Source organism: Zootoca vivipara, chromosome 13, assembly GCF_965207765.1.
Source record: "Zootoca vivipara chromosome 13, rZooViv2.hap1.1, whole genome shotgun sequence".
Taxonomy (NCBI): Eukaryota; Metazoa; Chordata; class Lepidosauria; order Squamata; family Lacertidae; genus Zootoca; species Zootoca vivipara.
Window position 1 is genome coordinate 25,993,932 of NC_142596.1, and position 17,875 is coordinate 26,011,806.

General features: G+C 45.6%; 2 protein-coding genes across 4 annotated transcripts in view; one reads left to right on the forward strand and one right to left on the reverse strand.

Moving 5' to 3' along the window:
- The window catches only part of PIAS1 (protein inhibitor of activated STAT 1), a 73,732-nt gene extending 68,293 nt beyond the window's left edge, over positions 1–5,439 (forward strand). For all 3 annotated transcript variants that reach the window (XM_035130659.3, XM_088657349.1, XM_035130660.3), the window contains exon 14: positions 564–5,439. In XM_035130659.3, the coding sequence (XP_034986550.1) occupies positions 564–860 (297 nt within the window). In that variant the 3' untranslated portion in view covers positions 861–5,439. The remainder of the gene's footprint in view (positions 1–563) is intronic.
- On the reverse strand, positions 4,105–16,317 carry CALML4 (calmodulin like 4). The gene is made up of 5 exons (XM_035130661.3): positions 16,184–16,317; positions 16,021–16,051; positions 14,388–14,528; positions 7,311–7,499; positions 4,105–6,292 (listed from the first exon to the last, which is right to left on the reverse strand). The coding sequence occupies exons 1-5, from the start codon at positions 16,184–16,186 to the stop codon at positions 6,195–6,197; spliced, it is 462 nt and encodes a 153-aa protein (XP_034986552.3). The 5' UTR covers positions 16,187–16,317; the 3' UTR covers positions 4,105–6,194.
- Positions 16,318–17,875: the final 1,558 nt, after the last annotated feature.

The following is a 17,875-nucleotide window of genomic DNA, read 5'->3' on the forward strand; positions in this document are numbered from 1 at the left end:
AGTTTACAATAATAAAATCAGTATAAAATGTTCAAAAATAAAATAATATCAGCAATAATCTGAAACCAGTTTAAAACATGCACCAACATTCTTCATGTCTGGATAGACTTGCCAAAACAAAAATGTTTTTAGTGGGTGCCAAAAAGAATACAGTGAGGGCACCGGCCTGATGTGTAGGTGCTGCTATATTAAAATACAGATTTCTTACAAATGTGGAGCAGGTATTATTACATGGCACCTGTAACCTGTAACATTGGCAGTTCTGCAAAGAAACTGAGCTGTCCATAAGTACTTAGAATCCCCTCTTCATTGGCCTGTAGTCCCCTGGCCTTTTAACCCTTGTGGACCTATCTCTCTTGTTTTATCTATACTGTGCTGGTTTTGCTTGGAATGGGTTTTACTCATCTTTATCATTGTGTGAGCCTATTGCTGAAACCCATCCTTATGGTGAAAGGTGTGAAATAAAAACAGTGGAGTGGTAGCAATAATATGCATGAGTACCGTTTTTAAAACCTCTTCTCTAGTGCCTCACAGCTGCCCTTTGTCCTCCTTCACTTCTCCAGCATTATAGCACTTCTCTTCTGGCCGCTGCAGCCGCCGCCGTGTCTGCTTCAGATGACCCAGAACTTTTGCACTCCCGGTTTTTCCCCTATGCTTCGTCTCAGATGTTCCTGGATCAGTTGAACGCAGGAGGGAGTGCCACCCTTCCAGCCACTAACGGCAGCAACAGCGGCAGCAACAGCAGCCTTGTGTCCTCCAACAGCCTGCGAGAGACCCATGGCCACCCCGTGGCCAACAGAAGTAACACAGACCCAGCCTCTCTCTTTGGCGTCATGCCGGATATTATTTCCTTGGACTGAATCTTGTTGAGTTTTCACTGGACTAGCTAGAGGAGAGATCTGGGGTTTTGTTTTATCTTATTTTGTTTAGAAATGCAGACGAGCTTTTCCTTTTTGTAGGGAAAAATATTAAGATATGTACAGAGAACAAAACTATATTTTCAGTTGTACTTTTGTATATAAACAAAATATGGTTTGACTGGTAAAAAATATTACAAAAGCTCCCAACCTAGATTTTTGGATATGGAAGATTTTACACCACCCTTTCTGTCTCGAGTGTTTGTTTGTTTTAAGGCTTTGATTTTTTTAACTGCATCACTTTGTTTCTTCACAGTGATATTAATGGAAAAGTAATGGAGTGATTGAAGCTTTGAAAAGTTCTGGGAGGCTTCTAGTTCCAGGGAAGACAGGTGGCACCCACAGTAACTGGAGGGGATGGTTTTCCTCCATAGGGCACAATCCTCTGGGAATATTTTCCTGCACAAGCACCATTAAAATGAATGAGTTTTGTGCTAGTGGATCAGGCCCTCTCTCTTTCTTTGTAATTTATGTCAATTCCACAGCATTCTCTGCCTGCTAAACTGGTTGTGTGGCTTCTTGGAATGTTCTTTCAGCTCTTCCTTCTGGTTCTGAACATCTGTTCGGAACCCTCCTTGTTCCTTCATGAGGCACCATATTCTTCTGTTTGTTCAGTTCTCTTCATGGGGAAAAAAAATACCCACACTCCTGCATGTTAAGCATTACCATTGGAAGGTCTCTCCACTTTTGCATGAGGCAAAATGGCTTCTCAAAATCCTGCTGCCATAAAGGCATCGGTGATCCTTTCTTGTATGTTAAATGTTCTGTGTTAAAGACTTGCTTTCTTGAGGTCATTCGACATTGGCCTAACACTCAAACTTCCTTTCCCAGGACTTTTAAAATCTCTTTTGTGAAACTCCCAACATCATACTATGCTATCAGGACTTAAATGAGATGATATAATTGGAAAAGGATGTACGGATGTGCAGATAATGACAATTAGCACGCCAGAGTCCTTTCTGCAAGCATTTTTGAACTATAGGCTCCAACCCTATGCACTTCTGCTTCAGAACAAACCTGCATCAGATTGGGCTATATTAGTGGCCAAACCCCACACAAGTGGTTTTTTTTAAAGCTCAAAGTCCTTCTCCCTTTCCCTCAAATTTACCAAAATTTGTTAAAATCTTGAGGGTGATCAATCCCCCTACCTGCTTATTGGCTTCAAAATAATTATTGAATGATTTTGGCTCCCTCTGACTGAGCATGTGAAACTATATTTAATTCCCCTTTAGTGTCTGTGGGTCTCTCCCCCACCCCCACTACCTTAAAACCTGTGTGGCTAGTTAGGAAAGGGTCTTTTCCAACTTGGGGATTATTTAAACTCTTCCTTTCTTACTAAATGACAGAACATGTAAATAGAGAGAAAGGGAAGCTGTTCATAGTACATCGGAGAAAGAAGGGAGGGCAAAGCAGCCATGTTGATGTATCCCAGAGCCCTCATTGGAGTGCAGATCTGTTCTCTGCTGTGAAAATACTTTATAGCTAGCTTTTAAAAATCTAGGTTTACAACAAATCAAGAATGGATAGGAAGGAGGGAGGTAGAAGGGTTGGTTGTAGGGTTTTTTTTTTTGCTATACTTTATCAAAGACCATGTTAGCAATTTCTTTAAACCATAGCTGCAGAAGTTAGTATCTTGTCGTGTCCCCCCCAGCGTTGTTTTCAAAATTGTTTTTAAGATAAACTTTGCATTGATATCAAGCCACCACTATTTAATAGGAAACAATCATTTCTTTTCAACCGTATAAATGTTCTAAGTGGGTTTTCAAATGTCCCCTTTGCCATTTTAAAAGCTGACTTGAATTTTTAAAATGTTTGTTCATATGTATATGTGTGTGTATATATGTATTTATAGATCTCTCTTTGTGTGTGTGTCTCAGTGTGTCTGTTTCATGCATGTGAATTCCATTACTGTCTGGCTGAAATGTTTCCTTTGACTAGTTTATAATTTATTAAATGTCAGTAAAATCTAAATAAAAGGAACACAAAAGAGGAATCCTTTCTAAGTTCACTCTAGCTTGGAGGCATCAGAAACTGATTTCTTTTTTTAAAAAAAAGTATAATGAAACTGGTTTAACTTAATATAAAATGTGGTCCCATTTTGTTGCAATTGGAAGGATCATTCCAAACACTGAAACAATCAGAGATTTGCTAACTTTGGAAAGTCTGGTCACAGTGTAGTTGCAGGAGTCAAAATTGACAAGTGTTCTGGTGAAACCCTGTAGCTGATGCTCTGCTTATTAGCTTAAGGTGAATGCTTTTTATCAGGCACTTAAACGTGAGTCTGGGTACCACCTGCTAAATACATTGTAAGATGTGGGTCTTGTAGCTTGCTTTGAATGCAAATGGCTCCAGCTTCAGTCTCCGCCAACTCCATGTAGAGCTGGAAAGGTCCCCTGCCTGGGACCCTGGAGAGCTGCTACCAGTCAGTGTTGACAATATTGAGCTATATGGACCAATAGTCTGACTCAGTATGAGGCATCTTCCTATAATGTTACCTGGAAAATGTGGTACAGTCAAGTGCATGCAGATGATGGGCTGCAATCGAGTGTATTTATGACCCATTTATTGTCATGCAATGTAAGCATATGTAAGTGTGCACTTGGCTACAGCATCTACACGAGGCTCCCCCTTCTCACCAAATGTATCTACTGCAACTCAAATGGCTTTTATCTGCATGTTTGTCGAGATTTTTCTACATCTGACAAAACAACTGTTGAGTCAGAATTTTAGGAAACTTTCCAACAATTCGTCAGGCTTCAAGGAACACCGTACTCTGCTTTCAGTGCTGTTTGGTGTGTTTAAATGCTGGAAATAATATTGTGCTTTACAGTAAATGGGAACTGCCTGAGAGTGCAATTATCTTCAGTGTGACTTGCCTGAAAGGTGTTTTGGGGCAGGGGAAGATTTTGCCCATCCTCTTTCTTAGCCTGTGGGTGCTCGATAAAAATCTAGAACTGTGTAAGACTAGAAATCTTCTAGGACTGGTTCAATTTTTTTAAGTCCAATTAATTGTGAAATTAAAAGGTACCTACATGGAGCCCACGGGTTTTCATGTTTTTCTCTCTCTGATAAGGTAAATGCCACTTCTCACCACGGTGGGCAGTAAGGGGTGGGCATTGCACTTCCGGTTTGGGAATGAGAAATTTAAAAGCATTACAAATGAGACAAGGCACATAAAAAACAAAGGTCAGTCAGTTAATGTTTAATGTGGAGAGCACTTGAAAAATTAAGGTAGCAAACAGTTGTTTATATGTTTTTTCCTGCTCCTCCTGTCCTTCATACTAAGTAAAAACAATGAATCTTCCCAATTCAAACTGAATAGAGTTTCCTGGCCTTCCTTAACTTGGGTTTTGGGCTAGGGAGGAGATTTTTGATGTATTTAATTCTGGGAACCTCTTTTGAAAAGGTATTTCCTGGCCAGAGTGTGTGTTTAAGTTCTTTGTTTTGTTTTTTTTAGCCAACAATAATAGTTAATTCGGAAGAGGTTCCATTTTGTCAGTTTCTTTAAAATACTAATTTTTAAGAATTGCAGAGATGTTTTTTTTTTAGTAACATGGAATTAAGGGGTGTATTTTAGTTAACACACAAATCCTGTTAGATTTGAATATGGAAAGCGTACTTCTTGCATTTCATAACTTGTTGGCTCACTTTTTTTTGGCTTGTTTTTCCAAAAGAGAAGTAGAGGGATGTGTGTCTCACTTTGTACAATTTTTTTGGGGTGTGTGTGAGTGAGTTGAGTGAGTGAGTGAGTGAGTGAGTGTGTGTCTACACAAGTACACACGGATGCAAGGTCCTTGTAAATAGCAAGGGTAGAGTGATTCTGAATCACTTCTGTGGGCATTACTCGATACAGAGTTTGTTGTTGTTGTTTTTACTTAAAAGCAAAACCAAATTAAACCTTGCTAAGACTTAACTAGCAGTTTGTTGCAAAGTCTTGCAATATTTTCATAACTGCATTCCCAGATTTTCTTATCCCTATCAAACATATACCATAGTCCCCTGGAAGAAGGCACTTTTGGAAACCTTCCACTGAACTTGTAGCTAGTCCTTGTTTTTTTTTATGTGGTTAACCTTTTTCATTGCATTAAACATTTCAGGGTGTTTTCTTTTTCACAATACATTATGTCTTGCTTTGTTTTTATTAGTTTCCTTTCAATGAGAGCTTAGATTTTTATTGAGAGAGAACCTGCCAGAGGCCCCGGCTTGTGCTGCTGTTTGTCGCTCTAATTAACAAAAGGGAAAACAATATGTAAATAAGCAGAAACTTTTAAAAAGTTATTAATTCCATAAACTCAGATCTGTGATTCATTGCCTTAACTTTCTCTTAGTTTTCCATACAGCATGCCAAACAAGTTTTAAAAGTGGCTTTTAAAAAAAAAAGTATAGTAGACCAATGTCAGTTTGTATAAAAGTATCAAGTGAAAATATTTATTACATGCATTGGAAAAAATGGTTTGCCCTACTGAATGTTACCTGTTTATGTAAAACATCTTTAGATGTAATAAAAAGCATTATTACGTTGTCTCTTCTGGAATAAATGTTGCTGAATTTGCACACTGTAAGTTTACATCTGCAGGAAAGCTATTAGGAAGGTGTGCATGTTTGTTGAGAAGTCCTATAGGTAACCAGCGCAAATGTGACACAACTGGACTCTACTATGTCTCTCAATTTCTGCCAGTGGGTGCTGGAAGTAGTCTTAAATCAGGCCTGCTCAACTTGGGGGCTGTCTTTTGGCTTGGTAGATTATGCCCCACAGAGACAGAGTGGTAGCCACTGGTTACGTTGGTTGGTGGATGCTCAACACCTGCTGTGCTGTTTGGTTTTTAAAGCCCACCTTGTTTCGAAACAAGATTTGAATGGGCTTTCTCAATACAGGGGAAATAACCACATGTCTCCTGCCAAGGTCTGGAGAAACAACCCTGCTGAATAATCATAGTACATAACCTGCAAGTTCTTCTTGTATGCTACCTTAAAATTCTTGGCCCACCAACACAGGACTGAAAAATAACCCAAATTCCTAGGCACCCTGTTTTTAAAACACTGAAACTGAAGTGAAATAGGTGGTCCATTTTATACAAAGCCCAGTTCCACTGGTTTGTTGGAACCAACACTTTGGGCCTGGGAAAAATAGGATCTCTACTATATATTTTTGAGGGTTCCAAAAGACAAAGCATTTAAGGCAAGTAAGTGGGGGAGATCCCAGTTCCATCAAGCACCTGAAGGAGCACTGCAAGCCACAAGGAAGACGGTTGCCCTTCTGTTCCCTTTCTTAATGATTCAGTAGTCGGCAACAGGGAGAGTGATGGATTGGACCAGGTCTTCATACCTGACTATTCCATTGTGGCCCACTTTGGCTTCCTTCAGGAGGTTGTCCACTGTAAACAATTGCACAGTAATTGTGGCACGTCAGTTTATTTGTACATTATATCTAGATTATGTCTACCTTTTTTATTTTTCACCTGTGTGTGTGAGAAATAATTGTAAAACTATGTTATTGTGGGTCCAAGGAGTGTTCCCATTTCAAGGAATAGGTGCAAAGGCACAAACCCAACAGCTTTCCTTCCCAATTCTGTTGGTCCCAGAAATTGACAACTTGTGTCTATTCCACTCACCTGCCTGTCTCTCTGGTGCTCCATATATTTACATTGGTGCTGTCAACCTAGTTTTTTCAAGAAAAGAGTGGGAGCTGCTGCTGCTGCTGCTGCTAATTTAGGTAACTTCCTTAAGAGAAGTACCATTTTGAAAATGAGAAAGCAAAGGGGTCTGAGAGAGCAATCTAAATATGGTTTAGTGATTAACCAAACAGGGAACTGGAGATGTTTCAGAAAAGGCTATGTCAATCGAAAGGAAATGCTTTTAAATATAACCAATTGATGTTGCTATTATGTATTGCATTTATATCCCACTTTCCCCCTCCAAGCAGCTCATGGTTCTTCTCAATCCCAGCAACCCTGTGAGGTTGGTTAGGTTGAGAGGCAGTGACTGGCCCAGGGTCACCCAGTGAGCTTCATGGCTGACTGGGGATTTGAACTCTGGCCTTCGACGTCCTTGTCTGACACTCTAACCACTATAACACACCAACTCTCAAGTCAGACTTTGTGAAGCAGCCTTCTACAACCTGGTGTCCTCCAGATACTTTGGACTGCAACTCCTGTCAGTTGCTGATGTAAGTTGAAGTCCAACGAAACATCCGGTTGATGGCAGATAACCTGGAAATTGTTGGAGAGTTTCTGCTTCACATAGTAAGCACACCCTTTACCTAGTACTCCTGATCAATACAATATTATTAAAACAGCACAAAAGCCTGTTGGCTGGAGGCAAAATTAAGATTGAGGGGACACATCAGAAATGCATGCCAGCCAAGAGAGAATCTCGCCACTAAGAGCTTTTTACCTTCCTCCTTAGACAGTTTCTCTCCTAGATTCATCAACTTGGCCCTCAGCTCTGCCACTGAAATGAATCCCGTCTTCTTCCTGTCTGCCATCAACATGGCCAAGAGGATTTCATTCTTGGGATCTTCTTGCTGCATTTGCCGGTACATGATGGTCAGGAAAGTTGAGAAATCCATTTCTCCAGTCCTGTCTGGAAACCAGAAGAAAGATTGGGTAGTCTGCTTGAATCGGTGGTTTCTTGTGCCTAACAGGGCCCTATGGAGGGGATTAAGCAGTCCACCATGGCTCATCAGGATTGGGACCTAAGATTTTCAATTTGTTCATAAACTAACTAGACCTAGGGATGGTAAGTTTGCTAATGACACCAAGTGGTTCACAGATGTAAGGAGAAAAAAGGGAGTTGCAAGGAACTCCAAAAGGACCTCTCCAAACTGACTGGGCATTGAAATGTTGAATGCAATTCAAAGTAAAGAAGTGTAAAGTGATGCACATTGGAAACTCCCCCCCCCTAATTTCACATACAGTATATGCTTATAGGGTTTGAACAGACCGTGATGGGGAAACCAAGCCTTGTGAAGAACCATGGAGAGAGTTGGGGATGTTTAGCCTGGTAAAGGGGGGGGGGGACTGAGGGGAGACATGATAGCCATCTTCCAATAATCTGAAGGGCTGTCACATGGAAGAGGGAGCAAGCTTATTTTCTGCTGCTCCAGAGGGTAGGAATTTGAATAACAAAAAAGGAGATTCTGACTAAACATGAAGAACTGTCTGACGGTATGAGTGGTTGGACAGTAGAATGGACTCCCTCAGAAGGTGGTGGACTCTACTGGAAGTTTTTAAAAAGAGTTTGGATGGCCATCTGCCAGGGATTATTGAGCTGTGATTCCTGCATTGCAGGAGGTTGGACTAGAAAACTCTTTAGCTCCCTTCCAACTTTAAAATTCTATGATTATTTGACTCCAAAAGAGCAGGAGAGAATCATCTTAGCCATGTGCGTAGCAAGGGAGGGGTGTAAGGGGCGGGCCACCCCTAGCTCCACTTGCGTGGGGACAGTGCCCCCGGCCCCTGGACCGCCCCTCGCCTCCGCCCAAGCAGGAAGAAAAAGAGCGTGCTGCCGGGCGCCGGCAAACTGTTGTGTATTGAGTCAAAGGATTTTATATCTGTATTATTATTGTCTGTATTTGCATTAGGATAAAGTAACTGCCTTTTGGTTCCAGAGGGTACAGCTACTATTGGTTCATTTAAGCTGCTGTATTTGGATCCTCTGTCTTATTGGTTTCCTCCAAAAGGCAGCACTGTGATTGCTTGATATTGTTCCCTCCAAAATGTATCCCTTCCTAGCTAGTCCCCTGTCCCTATAAATGTAGCTTTCCTCTCCTCAGTCTTCAGTCTTGTTCACTTTAATAAAGAGCTGTTACTAGAGAACTGTCTCCAGCATGTTATGTCAAGAGAGCTGAAATCACAAACCCCACGTCACAACAACTGGCGACGAGGATGGGATCCGGAATGCTGAGGAGCGGTTAAACACAGCCCTGCCTCAGAGTCCGGATTGCAGCTTAGAACAAGACTCACTGGCCAGCTGAGAAGACGACCCTGCCCGCTAGGACAATGGAGAGTCCAAGGGTATTGGAGCCCTTCCAGCCATCAGAGCCCCACACATGGGAAGACTACGTCGAACGCTTCGAGTTCTTTGCAGTGGCTCAAGGGATCACCGATGCCAGCAAAAGAAGGGCCACATTCCTGAGCTACTGTGGGCCCGAGACCTTCAAGCTGGCCAAGGCATTACTTGCTCCAGCGAAGCTGAGTGAGACATCTCTCAAAGATATTCTTGCCTGCCTAACAAGCCACTTGGCGCCTACTGAGACCAAGATGGCCCGGCGGATGGAGTTCCATAAGAGGCAGCAGCATGCTGGGGAGTCTGTATCCACATTTCTGGCTGAACTCCGGAAGCTCGCTCAGCACTGCGGCTTCCAAAATCTGGAAGAGACTCTCCTGGATCGGTTTATTGGTGGTCTGAGCAGCAAGAAAGCCAGAAGACGCATCGTGGCTAAAGAAGAGGTTACCCTTGCTTCAGCCTTGAAGGAGGCCACCGCCACGGAGAATTATGAAAGAGAGGAGCTTGATGCCAGTCGCAAGGCCACTAAGCCACAGATAGAAGTTGCGCATGCCATGGACGAGCTAGAGGCTACTCCGAGCCAGAGCCCAGTCCGTGGGGTCGAGTTGGTGCGTCAGGCCTGCACAGTGCACAAAGATCGCCGAGGCAGTTGCCCAGGTTGTGGCGGAAACCATGAGCGGAAGAGTTGTCGTTTCAGGGATGCTATGTGCCGGACGTGCGGAAAGACGGGTCACATCGCCAGGGTCTGTAGATCGGCGGCGTCGGGAGCGACAGGAGCACCTAGACTGGAGCATCGCAGACCGCCCACAGCAACTCGTTTTCTAAAGGACTGCCACTACGTAACGGAGATCAACGGGAGGGCCGTGCAGTTTCCAGCGCAAGGCAAGGCACACGTCAAGGTGAAGATTGAGGGTCAGCAGTGCGACATGGAGGTGGACTCCGGATCTGCATTCACCATCGTGTCGGACCAGACCGCGAAGACATTCTTCCCCAGGGGTAAGTTGCCCCCTCTGGAGCCCTTCCCGGCAACCTTGCAGTCGTACTCAGCAGGCCGCATCCATGTTATGGGAATGTGTGCCGTGAGAGTACAGTTCCGGGACAAACAGGCTGTACTCAAACTGGTGATTGCGAAGGGCAGTCGCCCCAGTCTCCTGGGCACTGACTGGTTCCCCGCCCTGGGACTGAGTATCTCGGGGCTTAATTCAATCCAAACCTGCCCTGAGATGAGCGAGGCATTATGCAAGGAATTTGCTGGTCTCTTTAATGGAAAACTGGGTTGTTATAAAGGGCCCCCAGTTGACTTCGAGTTGGACCCCGGTGTGGCCCCAATCCGACTCAAACCAAGGCGAGTGCCATTTGCACTGCAACCCAAGATCGAGGCAGAGCTGGATAAATTGGTCAAGCAGGGAGTTCTCTCACCCGTGGACTCTGCTAAGTGGGAGACTCCAATCGTCACACCCCTTAAAGCAAATGGGGAAGTCAGGATATGTGCAGATTACAAATGTACTATCAATAAGGCACTCAGGGGAAACTCATACCCCATTCCAGTCGTATCACATCTGTTGGCTAAACTGGCTGGGGGCAAGGTGTTCGCCAAAATTGACCTGGCACAAGCTTACCAACAGCTGCCAGTAACCCCACAATCAGCGGAAGCACAGACTATTGTCACACATAAAGGGGCGTTCAGAGTTAACAGATTACAGTTCGGAGTTTGTGTGGCCCCAGGGATTTTTCAAGGGCTCATGGAACGCCTGTTAAGAGGTCTGCCGGGGGTCTTGCCATTTTTTGATGACGTTTTGATTGCTGGAAAAGACCCACAGGAACTGGTTGCGCGTGTCCGTGCAGTGTTGCTCAAGTTCAAGGAGGTGGGGTTGCAACTGAAAAAAGAAAAATGCAGTTTTGGGGTGCCAACTGTGGATTTCTTGGGGTTTAAAATTGATGCATCAGGCATCCACCCCACAGATGCTAAGATTAAGGCCATCATCGAGGCACCACGACCACAGAACAAGACGGAGTTGCAGTCATTCCTGGGACTTATTAACTTTTATCATTCGTTCTTACCCCAGAAAGCTTCGGTAGCTGAACCATTACATAGACTATTGCAGAAAAAGAATGTGTGGCGATGGGGGCGGGAGCAGCAGAAGGCTTTTGACTCCTTGCGAGGAATGCTGAGTAGCAGGAGCGTCCTTGCTCATTATGATGAGTCAAAGCCGCTGGTCCTGGCATGTGATGCCTCTCAATACGGTCTGGGGGCTGTGCTGAGTCATAGGGAACCGGATGGGTCGGAAAAGCCCATCTCTTTCTATTCCCGTACGTTGTCGCCCACAGAGCGCAACTATGCTCAAATTGATAAAGAGGCACTGGCTATTGTGTCCGGAATCAAAAGGTTCTATGATTATTTGTACGGTCGCCATTTCTCCATTGAAACGGACCACAAACCACTGTTAGGGTTGTTCAACCCAAACAAACAAACGCCACAAATTCTCTCCCCCAGAATGTTGCGTTGGTCAATATTCCTGAATGGGTTCCAGTACACCTTGACCCATGTGCCGGGGAAACAGTTGTGCCATGCTGATGCGCTGAGTCGATTGCCCCTTCCTGGCGGGAGCAATGAGGATCCTGCTCCGGCGGAGCACATTATGATGCTAGAAACACTTCCGGGGGCTCCTGTAACAGCTACGGATATAGCTGAGAAAACTAGGAAAGATGCTGTTCTCTCCCGTGTGCTCACTTGGGTGGGGAGGGGGTGGCCAGGTGGTCCGCATGAAGAAAAATTCAGGCCTTATGCGACAAGGCAGCACGAATTGTCCATGCATAAGGGTTGTCTCCTATGGGGAGATAGGGTGATCATCCCAGCACCACTGAGAAACAGGGTTCTTGAGACGCTTCACATGGGACACCCGGGAATGGTCAGGATGAAGTCGCTAGCCCGATGTTATGTGTGGTGGCCTGGAATGGACCAGAACATAGAACAATGGGTACGAACATGCAAGGCATGCCAAGAGGTGCGGCCAGAAGTGGCCAGAGCACCAGTCCACTGGTGGGAGCAGTCCAGGACTCCCTGGAGCCGGCTGCACATAGATTTTGCTGGGCCATTCCAAGGGAAGGTCTTTTTGGTTATCGTTGATGCATATTCCAAATGGTTAGAAGTGGCGATGGTCCCTAGCATGGCATCAGCTGCCGTAATCAAGGTGTTGAGGCAGCTGTTTGCTACCCACGGGTTACCTGAGACCATTGTATCAGATAATGGGGCAGCTTTTGTATCCCAAGAATTCAGGGCATTCTTGGCTGATAACTTTATAAGAGGGGTCACATCCGCGCCCTTTCACCCATCCTCCAATGGGCAGGCTGAGCGCATGGTAAGAACAGCCAAAGAATCCATTGCGCGCTTAATGGAGGGTAACTGGTCGGCTCGCATTGCGCGAATGTTATTTTTGCAGCATGCGACGCCGTGTACTGCGACGGGCAAGTCGCCAGCCGAGCTGCTCTTAGGTAGAAGACTGGTAACGGTGCTGGATTATGTCCACCCAGATAAAATGCCAAACCGTAATTCAAGAGCAACCCCCCAGGCTGAGACTGACACAACAAGGTATCTCGCCCCTGAAGATCTGGTCTGGGTGAGGAACTATTCACGAGGTCCGCGGTGGGTGGCCGGTGTGATCACCCGGGCTAGTGGACCTGTGTCCTATTATGTGACCTTGGAAAATGGGCAAGTTTGGAAGAGACATATAGATCAGCTGAGGCGCCGGGCGCTCAGCAGGGAGGAGTCAGATAATTCATCCCTGGCTAATGACGCACAGCTGCGAGACCAGAGTGAAGATGGCCCAGAGGTGCAGTCACCAGGGGCTTCAGCAAATGAACCAGGGTCTGCTAGTCCTCAGGATGACGAGGTACAGGTCGGGAACCCTGAGATGTCTGGGACTCCATCTGTTCCTGATGAAACCCCTATAGCAGCCCCTCCACCACAGGTAACACCCAATCCAGAACCTGCAACACCTGTTGTCAGGAGATCAGGTAGAAGTTGTAGGACCCCACAGTACCTGAGGGATTACGTCTGCTGTGCTCACTAGGGGGGGAGGGGTGTTGTGTATTGAGTCAAAGGATTTTATATCTGTATTATTATTGTCTGTATTTGCATTAGGATAAAGTAACTGCCTTTTGGTTCCAGAGGGTACAGCTACTATTGGTTCATTTAAGCTGCTGTATTTGGATCCTCTGTCTTATTGGTTTCCTCCAAAAGGCAGCACTGTGATTGCTTGATATTGTTCCCTCCAAAATGTATCCCTTCCTAGCTAGTCCCCTGTCCCTATAAATGTAGCTTTCCTCTCCTCAGTCTTCAGTCTTGTTCACTTTAATAAAGAGCTGTTACTAGAGAACTGTCTCCAGCATGTTATGTCAAGAGAGCTGAAATCACAAACCCTCCAAACTGACTGGGCATTGAAATGTTGAATGCAATTCAAAGTAAAGAAGTGTAAAGTGATGCACATTGGAAACTCCCCCCCCCTAATTTCACATACAGTATATGCTTATAGGGTTTGAACAGACCGTGATGGGGAAACCAAGCCTTGTGAAGAACCATGGAGAGAGTTGGGGATGTTTAGCCTGGTAAAGGGGGGGGGGACTGAGGGGAGACATGATAGCCATCTTCCAATAATCTGAAGGGCTGTCACATGGAAGAGGGAGCAAGCTTATTTTCTGCTGCTCCAGAGGGTAGGAATTTGAATAACAAAAAAGGAGATTCTGACTAAACATGAAGAACTGTCTGACGGTATGAGTGGTTGGACAGTAGAATGGACTCCCTCAGAAGGTGGTGGACTCTACTGGAAGTTTTTAAAAAGAGTTTGGATGGCCATCTGCCAGGGATTATTGAGCTGTGATTCCTGCATTGCAGGAGGTTGGACTAGAAAACTCTTTAGCTCCCTTCCAACTTTAAAATTCTATGATTATTTGACTCCAAAAGAGCAGGAGAGAATCATCTTAGCCATGTGCGTAGCAAGGGAGGGGTGTAAGGGGCGGGCCACCCCTAGCTCCACTTGCGTGGGGACAGTGCCCCCGGCCCCTGGACCGCCCCTCGCCTCCGCCCAAGCAGGAAGAAAAAGAGCGTGCTGCCGGGCGCCGGCAAACCGCTCCATAGTGTGCTCTGCTTCAGAGTGTGCCGGCCATCCGGGTGGACTGTGCATGTGCGGACATGCGCAGTCCATCCTGGTGCGCATGTTGTGCGTTGTGACGTGTGCATGCTGCGGAGAGACGCCCCGCCCCCAGGGGTGCTGCCCTGGGCAGCCAAGCGGCACCGTTCACCACTGACCTTAGCTAACCTTGCTTTAAGCATTAAAACACACTAGCTCTCTAACCCTTGGAAAGAAGCACCTGACGAATTTTGGGGTGGGATCTAAGTAATTGGTACAGGCTGCCTTTGCAAGAGAGTGTTTATTAAAGCACTGACTATGCCTACCCTTTACTTACCAACTTTCTGCAGCTGAAGGTGCCTGGCCACTTCTCCAGGGGTGGGGCTGCTCCCCAGACAGCGCATAACAGTGATGAGATCACTGGCATTGATCTTGCCTTTATGCTTCTTATCGTAGAGAGAAAAACATTCTTTGAACTCTAGTCAGGAAAAAGGAGAGGAAGAAACCCAGCTTCACTGACACACCCAAAAGGAGATGTGTGTAACCTTTGACCCTCCAGATGTTTCTGGACTGCAACTCCCATAATCACCCCTGGCCATTATCTATGCTTACTGAGGCCCCAGAAAGGCACGCCAGTGCTAAGGAGAAATGACAGAAGCTAGCTACCTTCTAGGAATAGTGCAAGTCCCTCTCTATCATTTCATTTTTATTTTATTTTTTCAGATTACTATAACCACTGCATGAGCAACACTTGGAAAATAACTGGACAAAACGGCAGGAAAACAATAATATAATGCTAATCCATTTCAAGGTAAAACAGCAACTCTTCCTTTGAAAAGCAGAGGAACCACTTTGAAGCTGTGCTTAACTTTTCACATCAACAAGGACTTTGTGGCTGATAACAGGCAGCGGTTCTTGGTAGCTGAAGTTATTTCTTTTATTATCTGTTTCTAAGGTAGTAGCGCGGGTGGCGCTGTGCGTTAAACCACAGAGCCAAGGGCTTGCTGATCAGAAGGTCGGCGGTTTGAATCCCCGCGATGGGATGAGCTCCCGTTGCTCGGTCCCAGCTCCTGCCCACTTAGCAGTTCGAAAGCATATCAAAGTGCAAGTAGATAAATAGGTACCGCTACAGCGGGAAGGTAAACGGTGTTTCCGTGTGCGGCTCTGGTTCGCCAGAAGCGGCTTTGTCATGCTGGCCACATGACCCGGAAGTTGTACGCCGGCTCCCTCGGCCAATAATGTGAGATGAGTGCTGCAACCCCAGAGTCAGTCACGACTGGACCTAATGGTCAGGGGTCCCTTTACCTTTAAGGTGGTAGTAGTAATTATTTATATGTCACCCATCTGACTGGGTTGCCCCAGCCACTCTGGGTGACTTCCAACAAATTCCAACATAAGGTATGTTTACATTGCAATGTAGCCGAAGCAAAATTCCAAGTATGTTGGTACTTGGCCAATAAATTATTATTATTACTATTATTATTATTATTCCAACAAATTATAAAACCACAGTAAAACACCAGACATGAAAAAACTTCCCTATACAGGGCTGCCTTCAGATGCATCAATAGACAAGCTGTCTATAAAGAATTGCAAAATACATTAAACTAGGGTTTCCCAAATTTGGGTCTCCAGCTGTTTTTGGACTGCAACTCACATAATCCCTAGCTAGCAGGACCAGTGGTCAGGGATTATGGAAACTAGTCCAAAAACAGCTGGAGACCCAAGTTTGGGAAACCCTGCATTAAACGGTGGCATCCATGGTGCCATGATACCTAGTGAAGAGACGGGCACTCGCTTCCCCGATATTTTAAAGACTTAAGTAAGAATAACCTTCCTCAGTGCTTGGACGAGAAACTTGTCAAAAGGAATTCCTCAAAATCTGCTTCCAAGGCAGAGCAGGACACACACAAGAAGAAGGTAAGAACATTTAATTAGTTGCAAATAGTGTTTTGTTAAAAGGTACATACCATTGATTTGATCTTGGGACAGGAATTTTGCCTGCAACACACAAAAGGAACAAAAGGGAAAGTTTGATAAATTAAACTGTAATCTGCAAAGCAAGAACATCACCCTCCCAGTCGTCTCCAACACACATAGACAAGCTAGATTCTGCCCCCCCCCTTCATTCACCATTGTTGGGTATTAATTGCCCTTTTCAGTGGGGTGTGCCACTCCTTTTGCCTGCCAGCTTGCTAGTCTCTTTGCCTTCTGCGTCTGACTTAGTATGGTCGAGGTCTAAAGTCCACCTGTGCCGACGAGTAGCAAGAAGCAGCAGGTGTAATAAATACTCTTTGCTGTCATGGATACAGGACATGCTGTGTGTTGGATTTCAGCAGCTACTAAACAGACAGTAAGTAGGCCATGGAAATGTCGATTTACTAGAAGCTGTTTTTCACCTCTCCATAGGTGTTTTAAAACAAACAAACAAACAAACAAAAACAAACAAGTGTGACAGTTGTTAGAAAATGCCACCAAACTAAAAGCAGCAATTACCACCCTGGAATCCCCCAAATGATAGAGCGCCTCCGAAGGCTTGGTAATCCCAAAAAGATCTCAAGACACCTCATGCTGTGTTTAAATACCAACTAGTGGTGCCCATTTGCTAATGCTTAATGCGATTGTTTCAGGAGGACACACGGAGGTCACTCAACCACTAGGAGTTAGCACGATGAATCTTCCAGCAGAATAAAGCAGGACAAGAGATTCCCCTGGATGCTTAGGGCTCACTTTTAAAATTCGGTCGCCCAAATTGTGCTTTTTTTTTCTGGTGCAATGTGCCGGAACGCAGTACTGGCACCCTTTTTCTTGGCCACTCCTCTCGTGACACCTAGCAAATTCTCTCTGCACAGGCTTCAACCGAAGTCCGTGTGTGTGTGTGTGTGTGTGTGTGTGTGTGTGTGTGTGTGTGTTGAATTGCCCTCCTACCTTTTCCTAGCTTTATGTGCTCAGAGACGATAGACACCCACCTGCTGGGGCCTTGCGGGGTGCTGTCATTCACTCCTTGCTGTTCACTGTGATCCATGAGCTGCTGTTGGTGCAGCTGCACCGGAAGCCTAGTCTACATCACCGTTGGCGCCTCTGCCTCCCACCTAACCCGCTTCTCCCTCCCCTCCCCTTCTGTAGGGGCCTCAGGAGCAGCTGCTTCTGCCCTCCTTGCACCCAAGTGAAGGAAGCCCCCTTCCTGCCCTGCATCTGCTACCTTGGCACCTTCTACAATTACTTCAGCAACTTCATCGAGCATTTCGCCGCCGAGCACGTCCAGCCACTGCCCTTGCGAGGAGGCCCCTTGCACGGTGGGTAGCTCCAGCAGCAGCCTCCCCCTGCCACTGCAGCCTCAGGTGAGGGCCGAAGCGGCTGTGGCGGTCCGCTGAGCATGTGCAAAGTGTCGCCTCCTTTCCCCTACTTGGCTGTCCCTCCTTCAGCCATTTCTGGGCAGTGAGTACCGGCACCCTTCCCCCCCCCAGAAGAAAAGCACTGCCCAAAACGTTGCTAGGATTAGATAGGTTTTTCTCCAGAGGGGGCCTTAGCCATGAAGGCAGGAGAGATGGTTAATGGTGGCAGAGCAAGAGAAGTCTGCCCCAGGTGGTCTCAATTTGCTATTTTTTAAATTACAAACCAGTTGAGCTGAATAGTGACTATGCTTGGGACAATTGCTCTCAGCACCTCAACAAATGGAAACAAGGAAGTTTGGCTAAACAAACAAACATGCTGCATAACCTAAAGTAAAATACCCTTGAAAGAGGTGGAAATATGACCACTTCTGAGAATGTCCATGGACCCCTACCGCTTGGTTGCAAATACCTTTCGGGGGAAAGGTTGTGG